Source organism: Dermacentor andersoni, chromosome 1 (genome assembly GCF_023375885.2).
Source record: "Dermacentor andersoni chromosome 1, qqDerAnde1_hic_scaffold, whole genome shotgun sequence".
NCBI classification, from domain to species: domain Eukaryota; kingdom Metazoa; phylum Arthropoda; class Arachnida; order Ixodida; family Ixodidae; genus Dermacentor; species Dermacentor andersoni.
Window position 1 is genome coordinate 322,116,433 of NC_092814.1, and position 12,146 is coordinate 322,128,578.

Genomic DNA, 12,146 nt, shown 5'->3' on the forward strand with positions numbered 1-12,146 from the left:
AATAATTAAGTTCGAAAAAACAGATTTCTATAACCTCATACATCAGCTTCTGGAACCCTACCCACTAGTGGTCATGAACCTGTGCAAAGACTCCCGCTGTGACACGAGGAATCGAGTCATATAAAATTTTCTTCTGACCTCCGATGCATGCCTGTTTAATAACAAGGAGCCGGCCTATTATAATGGCTAACACAACTTGTATTCATCAATATATCTATAGCTGTCGGCCATACTTCTTTTCAGTATGACATGCGACGGAATGTCATCAAGGATCCCTTTGGAAGCGACCACCGTCCCTGTCACTTTAAACTTAGTAGCACAACAGGACTCTCTTCCTTATGCCCCTTGATGGAAACTAGACTCCGACGATTGGAAACCTTTTAAAGAATCTTATTATTCACAACGATATTTTATAAACAAGTTTGTTATCAATGATGCCGTATCATATTTTACCGCTTTTATTATTGACGCTGCGGGAAAATTCATAACGTCACCAAATGGTCCTTCATTTTGAAGATGTGTTGTCTGGTGGAACGAAGTTGGCTCATTGATAGTTCCGGCTTCACATGTTTAATTATCCGCAAGAAAAGTGGAAAAATACTTATCAAGAAAGCGGTGAGGCCAGGTTACACAATCTTTTTTATTACAGTCACTGCATGCTTCGAAGAAATATTCAAGCTGTTAGACAGGGAAGGGTTAGGAGCGACAATCAACGGCGAATATCACAACAACCTTAAGCTTGCCAACGACGTTGTCCTGTCCAGCAACGCTGTGGACACATTGTAACAATTGACTGAGGACTAGTAACCGAGAAAGTGTGAGAATAGGTTGACAATTAATGTGCAGAATACAAAAATGTAGAATAGTCTGTCAAGGGAACAAGCATTCATGATCGGGAGTCAGCCTATAGAGCTTGTGCAGGAGTAAGATTACCTAGTTACGTTACTCATAGGGAACCGTGATCATGAGAAGAAAGTTTACAGAAGAATTAAGATAAGTTGGAGCGCATACGGCTGGCATTAGCAAATACTGACCGGGAGCTCAACGCTGTTGTTGAATAGAAAAGAGCACAATCATTGCACTCTACCAGTACTGACATATGGGGCAGAAACTTGAAAGGTAACGAAGAAGCTTGAGAACAAGTTAAAGACCACTCAAACCTCTGATGGGACGAAAAATGTTAGGCATAACGTTAGGAGACAGGAAGAGAGCGGTGTGCTTCAGAGAGAAAGCGGGGTTAGTGGTAGCCAACATAAAGAGGAAAAATTGGAGCTGAGCAGGCCACGTAAGTCGTGGGGCAGATAAGCGGTGGTCCATCTGAAACACAAAGTGAGTGCCCGGAGGATGGCAGCGCTGTCGAGGACGGCAGAAAATTAGGCGAGGTGATGAGATAAGCAAATTTGCAGGCGCAACTTGGAATCAGCTAGCGCAAGTCAGGGGTAATTAGAGATCGCTGGGAGAGACCGTCATCCTGCAGTGAGAATAAATATACGCAGATGACATCTTACAACATCCAAAATTCGACTGGTATTCGAGCGAACTTTTGCTTTTGAGCCATAGTTAGCTTCGTACTGTGAGGCAACATTCGCACGTTTACAGAACGGTGTCTGTCGCGCATTTTGGACCCCCCCCCCCCCCCCCACCTTGTCCTCGTGCTATATGTGCAGTGACTGCTCTGAACTAAGTGCGTAAGTGTGGCCAGATTGATGAACAGATTTGATTTGAAACGTTGAACCATTATGTACTTCCTGTACGGTGCTTTGCAGTATTCTGACATGTCCTTTAACTTGTGTTCTTATGAGGCTGGTAAATTAATGGAATCGTTGGCGTTGATCTTTGTGGGGATGTTGACTGATCAGCCTTGACTTCTATGAGGTGCCACTAAGGCTGTGACAGATAGCGTAGTTAGGGGCTCTATGCCCCGACCTCACAAACCTATGATTTAATACTGGTCTCCAAAATTGAAGTGTATACGCCTTTGTGTCTTTCGCCTCTTTCGAAATGCGGCCGCCTGAATTTGCAAAACAAGCTCTTCACCTACTGGGATGCATCATTGGGTTTTATCATCTGTGGAGAAGCCAAGAAGAAATGATGAACGCTGATACGCATGACGTCAAAGTGTGATAGGCAGCGAAACTTGCACATGTGGATGTTACGTAATGAAGTTTTCTATCGTAATATTGCGAATGTCGGTAACCACGGCTTCCTCCCGCATTTCTCTTTCAGGGCTGCTTTAATAGTTCTCTGTGCCCTCGGCAGGGATCCTATGCGAAGGGAGCGCGTGTTTCGTCGTCGATTGGCACTCGACGCCATCGTCGACCAGCACCTTATACATGTAGGCGGTACCGGCTGCCGAGGGAGCTGGTATTGAGCCTATGCGCAACATTTGGACCGCACCTGCAACGGCGTGCAGTGCGATCACACACCATACCGATGAACATACGGGTGCTGGTCGCCTTGCTTGAGGCCATATGAGCTATTTATTATGTACATTTTTTTTCGTTCCCGGAATCAGCATCGAAATAAACACATTTAGTCGCTTTGTAATATGGTAGTTGTAGAGGGGGCGATATTGTTGCAGGTGGGGTTAGCCAGCTGGCGAACCCGGCCGGCAAGTGCCCCGCCTGAGCGTCTTTTCTGCGCCAAATATGTCACCATGCGTCCATCGGTCCCGTCTCGCAGAAATGTGAGAAAAATGCGTGATGCGTCCACTGCCATTCTTTTGACGGTGCAGCCATAGAGAAAGAAATTTCAACAAGAGCGGACACTCCCATAGAGCCCAGCGGCCGAATTGACTGTAGCGCACCAAGCGGATGGTATTAACACCTTCCGGTTTCGGTTTTGGGCGCGCGCGTTTAGAACGCCAGTTGGTACACGCCACGCCGGCTCCGCTGATCGGCGCGGCATTTTTTTTTTTTTCGCTTCTACTGTTGAAGCACGCGCGGCCTTGGCGCGGATAGTTTTATTATGTAGTAAAAATGATTGCGAATGATCTTTACAAGCCTCCACCGAATTTGTGTCGCGTGCAATTTCATAAAGAAAACGCAAGACGTCTTCTGAAATGATAAAATGTTTATTTTGCTCTACATAGATGCTCGTTCCGGGCTTCTTGTGCATTCACCCAAAGTTGTGGCACCATGCAGGTAAGCAGCAGTCGTTGCCGTACGAAGCTCCACCGGATGCCACCAGCCGAAAATAAGTTAATTGCAAGCATGTATCATTTCGGTATATTGACCTAACAGGAATATTGCCTGTAGAGGCGAAGCGTGCGTAAGTGGTGAATGAGCGGCATTACAGATAAATTCACTTTTTCATACATTTTGTAGCAAATAGACTCCTCCTAAACAATGCCATAAAATCTGAAGAAAACATCCGATTTTCACGCATCCCTCCCTTCCCAGGCATTATTTCCTGTACTTTAAAAGCACAAATACACGGTTGACTGCGCGTTTCCAAAACAACTTGGCCTCAGTCGACGCGATGGTACGCCAAGTACACAGAGGTGGCTACAACACAGGCCATGTTAGACGCTCGCAGAATGCCTTCTAGTCGCACTCAAGACAGATTCGTGGGTGCAAAGCCTGTTTTCAGTCGCTCAGAAGATACAAATGTCAAGCGCTTGAGCTCCTCGGTGTTATCTTTTACGCGTCCTGTGGGCGCAAGCAACACACTCCCGCATTATCGGCCTGGGCAATCGCTCGTCGCGTTTTTGACAAGCGTGAGTATCGAAAGACGGTATATGTTGTTGCAGGGCCATAAAAAGCGTCACAAACTTGTTGCACTAAAACTCAGTATACGCATAACTAATTCACCACGGCCGGCTTGCTTTTTTGCTAACAGCTTCACACCCCAGGCGCGGCGAGCGTGCCTCAAAAGTATCCCAAAAGGTTACGAAATGAATTACAATAATTTTTTGGGGTCAGAGAATGCGTCACGAACTTCTCCCAGTAAGATTCGGTAGACGCGAAACTGCGGCACATAGCAGAGCTGCATTTCGCTAACTGCTCCACTACGCCGAGCGCGGCCACTGTGCTTGAAAACTACCCCAAAAAGTAACGAAATTAGTCACAATAATGTTTGAGGTCAGAGAAATCGCCAAAACTTGTCCCGGTAAGATTCATTACACGCGAAACTGCGTCACACTGCCGAGGTGCTTTTCGTCACAAAGCCAGGTGCGGCGAGCGTGCCCAAAAACTACCAAAATAAGTTATAATAATGCTTGCGCTCATAGAAAGCGTCGCAAACATCTCCCAGTACGAGTAATTAACTCAGATTAACTAGGCTTGGATGGCGGAGCTGTTTTTCGATGACTGCGTCACTATATAGGTTCACTTTTGTGCAGTAAGCGTAAATGTGCTTTAAGTGCGTCGCAGACTGTCAAACTAAATTCTTCACATTGCTTTAGTCCAGTAGCGCAGCAGTGCCGTGTTGTAATGCAGACGGAACACAAAAGAACGCCGGGAGCCCTAAAAATGGGCTACATCCAAAACAGGCGGGTCGCGAGAACGCGAGCTTCACATGCGCAGCCGGCCTGGCTCGCTCCTGTGGCATGTCTGGTGCATGACGTATGCACGCGCGTCTGGCGTGCGGCTAGCTTGTTGCTAGGCAAAGCAAGAACAATAAGTCGCAAAATATGAGTTCATTTACACGCAAAACTTCTAAATTTTTAGTGGGAAAGAATAAAAAAAAATAAATGGTTGTCTGTAAATTCATTTCACATTCTTCTTTTTTTTTTTTTTCTGATGCTCGCGTCAACTAACGGATGGAGTTGGCACCAGGCGTGACGTGTTTCCTGTTTGTTGCCAGTTGTTGCCGAGTGTCCCCTCTTGTTGAATTTCCTTCTGTATGGTGGAGCGGGGAACGTATGAGCGCGATTGCGCTTGTCGGCCCTGTATATATAGCAGACGCCCGGAAAAGGAAACTGTCGAATAGGGATATGCAGTGATTTGCCGCAAGAATACAGCCTCAACTACAGATGCATGATGTGCGATCATGCTACCGGTTGACCGGGGTAATTGGTACATTCCTTGTCGTTAAATCTGAGCTTTGCTTCCTCCTCGCTCTCATACGACGCCTTAAGTTAAATGCGCAGCGACTGCGGTTGCGCCCGTATCTTAAAAAAAGTTTTCGGCTAAGAAATTGCTTACGACCAGCGTAGCTTAGTGAATTCCGCCCTAGATTTCCTTCGCTATCGTGCTTTTCAGTGAAATTATCAACTGTAATTTTGATTCTTCTTTCGGTGCTTCTTTTAAACAGGCAGTATTCAACAAGGAATTTTTCTAAGCTTGTTTTAAACTTTCGACATAAACATTCAAATGCATTTTGAGGCGATTACTATCGGCTTTTTTTTGTTTTACTTCTAAGCAAAGCATTAACTATTAAGCTGCAGTTTGATATGGAACAGTGTGCGTTATAATCACCGTTACGTTTTTCAAACAAATAAACAAACAACCGCCTCCATTATGTGCTTATTCTGTTCTACTATTACTTTATGGTTTTTCGAGTGCGGCTACATGGTTGCATTGATTGATTGATTGATTGATTGATTGATTGATTGATTGACTGATTGATTGATTGATTGAATGATTGTTTGGTTGATTGATTGATTGATTGATTGATTGATTGATTGATTGATTGATTGATTGATTGATTGATTGATTGATTGTAGAGCACCAACGAAGTGTGAAGACAGCACATGCGACAAGGAATGCAAAACAAAGTACGCGGCCAATAAGAGCTACAAGGGCGTGGCCGGGCACTGCAAGGAACAAGCATGCGTGTGCACGCACGTTGTCCGTAAGTCTCACTCCAGTCACAAGGCCTGTTTTATAAGAGAGGCGTGCTGTGGCCGCGTTTCATAATGAGCAGCTGTAGCGACTGGTTCCGTGCCACAGCGCAGAAAGGCCGCGCAGAAGGCCCGCCATCTCGGGGCACCCCCAGGAAGCTAGAGGAAACACCTACATTCTTCTGTGACCCTACGTGCATATTGCATTGGCACATAGCCCTTCAATCATTTTCAAAATCAGCTCGGAAGCGATTACGCAAAATAACGACTCCGTCAAAATCGCTAAGCCGCGGCCCGATTGAACGTGTGGGATTTCCAGCAAAGTTATATATATAATTCCGCTAGTTATCTTGGGATCGTCTTATGAAGAGAGAAATATTGTAAATATGTTTAATCACATCGATACGCGCTGTTGCAACGAGAATTTGAAAGAAGTCTTTGAAATTTGTTACGATGCCGGAAACTTTCCAAACGACGTCCAATTTAAAGGTTTTTCATAAACGGCTCCAGTGATGTAGCTGGTGAGGTGTGCCTAATGCTTCTTGTCACAACCTTCTTTATTTTATTTTTTTGTGGGGGGGGGGGGGGGGGGGGGGGGGGGTGTTTCGGTTGACCCTTCTGCAAGCGGCGTTCAGCTTGCCTGGGGCTGCAGACACAACCGAAACACCCGCCCTACCGGCGGCCTTCTTCAATCGATGGGACACCCCGTGCACATAGGAAATGACAGCCATTTTGGAAGTATTGCGCTCGGTTTTGCGTGGCTTCTTCCTTTGGTGAATTTCCGCTAACATGTTTTGCGCTAGCTGTACCAGGAAGATGCTCGGAAAACGAGCTCGCAAAAGCGGCTGTACCCGACCTTTCAAGGCCATTTCAATCTCGTGTATGCACGATCTTTGCAGTGCAACACAGAAGGCGGCTTTTGCGATTCCCCTCTTCGCCAACCTTGAGTGAGCCGGCGAAAAAGGCAAGGGGCTTTCTGTGGGGGTTTACGTACCAAAACCACGATATGATTATGAAGCATGCCGCAGTGGGGGCCAAATGTTATTAGGCTACATTGCCAGCTAGTGCAGTGAAAATTTCATTTGATGGGAGGAAACGGATATTGTCAGGTAAAGAATTCCATAGGTCAATAGTACGTCGGAAAAAACTGCATTTAAATCTGTTAGTGTGAGCAAGAACTGGTTTCAGGGTAAGTCCATGATAACTGCGGGTTGACGACTGCTTAGCCCGAGATATATGAAAGCCGAAATGAAGAGTTAAAAGATATATATATATATATATATATATATATATATCCGCAGTAGATATTGTATCTTTGCCATAATATGGGCGCAGTCCTATTTTTGTACCTCCTACAACAAAATTGTGAAGTGGTACAGACTAGACAGAAGGAATACGCCGCCACCTCATCCGGGCTTGACCCGTAAGGGAGCGGTGTTGCACCAACAACTTCAGACGGGGGTCGTTATTCACCCAGGTGCTGAGGAGGCACGTATCTCGGAGTGTTTATGTGAGTGACCTGTGTTGTGTGTGCCGAAAGGAAAGAGCCACTGCAGCTCACGTCCTTTGGGACTGTGCCAAGAACCCGCACGATGCCGCAACAATGACAACGATCCCACAGCGGCTCGAGGTCGCAACGAGGTGCTACGTTACGAGGTCCAAGCCCAGGCCGTCCAGCAAATCTCGGCGGCCCTCGAAAGGCAACGACTGAGCGAAGGCGGAGGGAGACTGCCACCCCAAAAGAGGGGCAGGCATGGTCGACATGAGGGAGTAGTGCGGCCACGGCCAGAGTAGAGGCGCCACACGCCGGGAAGACGTCATGGCCGCGTCACGGTGACGCCTCCCTTACAGGGGAAGGCTAATCGTTCGGCAGGGATTCCTGATAAAGTTGCTTCGCTCGCTCGCTCATACCACTGCAAGTTCATTTATATTATATTAATAGTGCGGTAACCAGGCAACTAAGGCATATTCTAGTATGGACCGGACTCACGGTGGAAGAACAGCTAAGGTGTCTGCACGCGGGTCGCGCGGACAATTTTTTCGGTCGTGGTTGATGTCTCTCGGTAGATGGCGCGGATCACTGGGCGCCTGTAAAGGGGCTTGAAAGTTTGGTGGCAGAAAAGCAGGGAGATCACAGACAACGGAGGCGTACAAAAGCAAAGTTCCCTATAGTGGTTAAGAAAGCTTGATACTGGGAATTCCGCTTTCTTTTTCATTTTTCTATTTAAATGTAGGTAGGACATTTGGCCAAATAACAAGAGCCTGGTGGCGCAACCCACCACCCCGTTTCGAAGGGGACGCTCATAGCATCTATCCATCCATCCATTTGCCAATTGGGTGATCGGAGAGATTGGGAGTTTGCGACGAGTCGCAATGAGGTTTCGTTTGTGGCGGACGATGTGTTTTTTCAGGGCTCTGCGGCGGGGACGAAAACATAACTTTTTGTGCATGCTTTGAGCTTGCTTCTGTTTCTTTATTTGCTGATTCTTTTTCCGGCTTTAAACAGCAAATTTGCTAATTTTCTTTTTTTTCTTTATTTTTTCGTGTGTACGGGTTTGTTTCGTGTATATCTGGTTTTGCAGGATAGTCAGAGCGTCCCTGCGTGCCTCATGCTTCAACACGTGCAACCGTGTGCGACGTTATGTCTTTATAGCCTTTAAATAGTAGTTTTAGTAGTTTGGAAGTGACAAGACTAATAGCTGTTAGTGGTTTTAGCGTGTGTCCTATTGGTATCAAGAATATTGCCTTGGTAGGACAGTGAGAGCGTGGCCGGGTGTTCGAACACGTGCGAACACATGTCATACCTTAAGTCCGTGTGGCATTTATTGCTTTCAAAACATTGGTAATCATTATTTTGCGACATGTTAAAGATTTAGGTTCTGTTCATATTGACCTTTTCCTGAGGTGCGTGCTATGAAAGCTTCGGTGTTTGCATTAGAAAAAGCTAAGTGCAACACATGGAAAGAAATACGGTAAAATGGGCAGTGTGCAAGGGGGGGAGGGGGGCAGAAGGTGGACGACGGGAAGGATGAGAACAGAGAGAAAGTCGAATCGATCGGCAGACACTGTGATGTCGATGGTAGACCCAAGAAAATAGAGGTTTTCCAAGATGAGCTCGTGAAAGAGGTCGTAGAGCTCAAAAATGAGCTAAATATGGAACGTAATACACGGACGGCGGTGGAAAAAAAACTTCAAGCAGCCAAGGAAAAGCTGAAGACCGCCGCCAACATGTATGAGAATGATCGTGACGATGGAAAACCGTCTCCCGACCTGACAGTACAGGGAGTGTTAACAAAGCACATGGAATGCGTACAACGCGGGGTGGGGGTAGCGGAGGTTTGTTCGACCCAGAAAAGGTGTACGCCACCACAAACGAAAAGGTGCAAGTGATGCCAGTTATGGCTTGCCGGGCTGCACCCGCTCACGGCAATGTTCAAGGGTGCACTGCACCGCGGCGGCACATTGCCTTGCATCCCGTTCAATCTAGCACGGGGGTTGCAGGGTGCACCGCTGCGCTTCGGGGGAATCGAAGGCCTAGATACAGTGCACCGTTAATAGGTGCACAGAAACTTGGCTGAATCTGTTGCAGCCCATGCGTCTGTTCTTCGCTGCTGAGTAGCTGGCGCTACAACAGTGGCGACGAGTTCGGTTCTTACCCACGCCCACGGAGTAAGACATATAGGAGGTGAAACTCCCGTCAGCGCAAGCGAGCACGGGCGACCAGATAAAGTCACAATTGTTGCATGCGCCGACGCTACCCTATGCAGTGGCGGCACCATGCGGCGCGTCGTAGAAGCCGCAGCAGAAAAAAAAAACAGCAGCGCCCGGCAGGCGGCTCGGCGGCTCCGGCAGCTCCGGCACTCACTCCGGCGGCACCCGCTCAAAGCAGACGACAAGCAGACGACACGGGTGTTTGCTTCAGCGGGCACGCCGTAATCGAACGGCGTAGGTGCGCGCACTCAAGAAAACTGTTTTGTTGTGTGCCCATCAAAAAAATCAACACGTGTGGCAAACTTTCGCTAATCTTCCTCTTATCGCCAAGCAGCTAGGGCAACTAGTTTTCGCGAGTCTTAAAAAAAAGAAAAGGAACGGAAACACATGCACGGCGGCATCCTTTCTACGCGCACCCCTGTGAGCACTAGAGCGAGAAACAAGCGGTCGCCCTTTGAGCGATTAGGAACGAGATAGCCATCAGTTTCGCAAGCGCAAAAAGCCGAAAACCGCCCGCCACGGAGCAAGATAGCCCTGGCTACAACCAGAAGCTACGTATCATCTTATAGCTGTCATGGAAAACGCGTTTTATTTTTTACTGTGCTCAAATGGCTGAAGCGTAGCAGAAGTTGTTCTTCGGGCTACAAGCGGTAACGAAGCGCGCGAGAGTGCCCTCAGTAGAAGTCAGGCGCGCGGCTGAACGGGAGCAACACGCTCGACCGGTTGCCCTGGCAACCGAAACGGCGGTAATTTCTTCCCATGCCGCCAGGTGCCGCCAGCATGAAAATATATCCGCGGGCTTGTGACCTTTTCTGGTCGCCGCAAACAGCGGAGTTTCCACTCCTAAATATTTCTTGCTCCGTGCCCACGCCACCAAGACGGATCCCGAAGGTCCTGCCGGAACGACAGCGATGACCTGCCTGCAGCTGCCGGGATTCAACAAAACAAAAGCGGATGCCTTACCTTGTCCGAGCACAAGCGTATTTCGAAGCAAACAGCGTAACGGAGCCGCCTAAGTACAGAGCATTGCTGGTTTCGGCGATGCCTAGCAGGACATTCGAGGTGCTAGCTGGCAGAGTAGCCGCACGTGCACCAAATGAATTGACTTACAAGGAAGTCATTCAAGTTTTGGTGGGTACTACGATCCGCTGAAGCACGAGATAACCGAGAGCTACAAGTTCTTCAACCGCTCACAGCTTCCCGGCGAAACCGTTAGCACGTTTCTTGTTGCCGTCGCCGAATAGCAGACAACTGCAATGTCGGCGCACGGCTTGACCGTATGCTTAGGGATCGCATTGTCTGCAGCGTGCGCTTCATTGCCTTCCTTTATTTATGTACCCTAAAGGGCATTTTACAGGCATTATATAGGGGGTTACATAACATTAAATATCACGATGAAATAATGAAAATATAGAAGCAAGACGAGCGCCATTTGCTGAGAACATGACTTGATAAAACATACTGAAAAATACACTGCGAACACTGAGAACATACTGGAAAAGTAGAACTACAATTTGCGGAAGTAAATGCTAGCAAAAAAGGATTTAACGCTAGAAGAGGCCGAAACATTGGCTCTTTCTGCCGAATCCACTGAAAATGATGCCGAAAGAATGACATCAGAACCAGCACCCTTGCTTCAGCTGCAAGCTTCTGAGGCCAACTCTGTTCAAGCTTCGCGTGTTCGATTCGTTCCGCATCAGTGTTGCAGATGTGGAAGCGGCAAAGGCGACGACAGCAGCTGTAGTTGGATTAGAGCAAGGTGTTATCGCTGCAGGTTCCGTGGTCATCTTGCAAAGATATGCGGCATCACCGCCAAAAAGGGCCGTGTCGCACCGCAAGTAATGCAGGAAAAGCTTTGGCTCTCGAAGAAGCTGTATCTAAGGGCGACAATAGTGAATGGGCACATATATTGGCCTTACTTTCTGCAAAAAAAAGCCGCCTCGAGCCACCGATACGTGCATTTTCACATAGGGGGGATGTGCAACTTCCCATGGAAGTGGATACTGGCTCGCCTGTCTGCGTCATTTCTCGGGACGTTTTTGACAAGCATCGCGAACAGCGGCCGGCGCCTAAACCTTCACATGGGAAGTTACCATGTTGGACCAGAGCGCGGCGGCGCGGCCAGACTAGGCTTCGCATGTGTTGGGTCGTGCCCAGTGGTCGTGCCGCCTGTCAAGCTGCTAGCGGCAGCCACAGCCACAGCCGCGTTTTTCTTGATGTGCTCTGTCACCTAGCGCGATCGGCGAAGCTCTATAGTTCGGCCGCGAGATGGCTCGAGCGTCCACTGTTGTCGTTTACTATGTTACTCTATAGTTCTACATCATTCGCGACGCGCGATGAAATCGATTACACAACGTTCGGCGACAACAGACAGCGGATAGAACCGTCGATAACTTTCGAGAAACTTCCGATACACACAGGTGCGTCCTGTGCTGTGCGATAGCATTTTTTAGGCGGTGAAACATGGTCACCCGATAAAGATAAACAACTAGACGTGTCAATCTTAACAGTTTCGGGAATGATGCCGAAATTATCAAGTGCCATGAATGCCCACATACAGGAAATAGATGGTTATGTCGACCACCACGGGAAGTTAATGCTAGATCTCTGTGAGTAACATAACCTTGTTATGTGTTAGTGAAGACGGCGC

At 47.8% G+C, this 12,146-nt stretch overlaps 1 protein-coding gene across 2 annotated transcripts in view; it reads left to right on the forward strand.

Moving 5' to 3' along the window:
- LOC129381329 (uncharacterized) overlaps positions 1 to 12,146 on the forward strand; it is a 50,531-nt gene that overhangs the window by 12,445 nt on the left and 25,940 nt on the right. For both annotated transcript variants that reach the window (XM_072285501.1, XM_055064074.2), the window contains exon 2: positions 5,669 to 5,796. In XM_072285501.1, the coding sequence (XP_072141602.1) occupies positions 5,669 to 5,796 (128 nt within the window). The remainder of the gene's footprint in view (positions 1 to 5,668; positions 5,797 to 12,146) is intronic.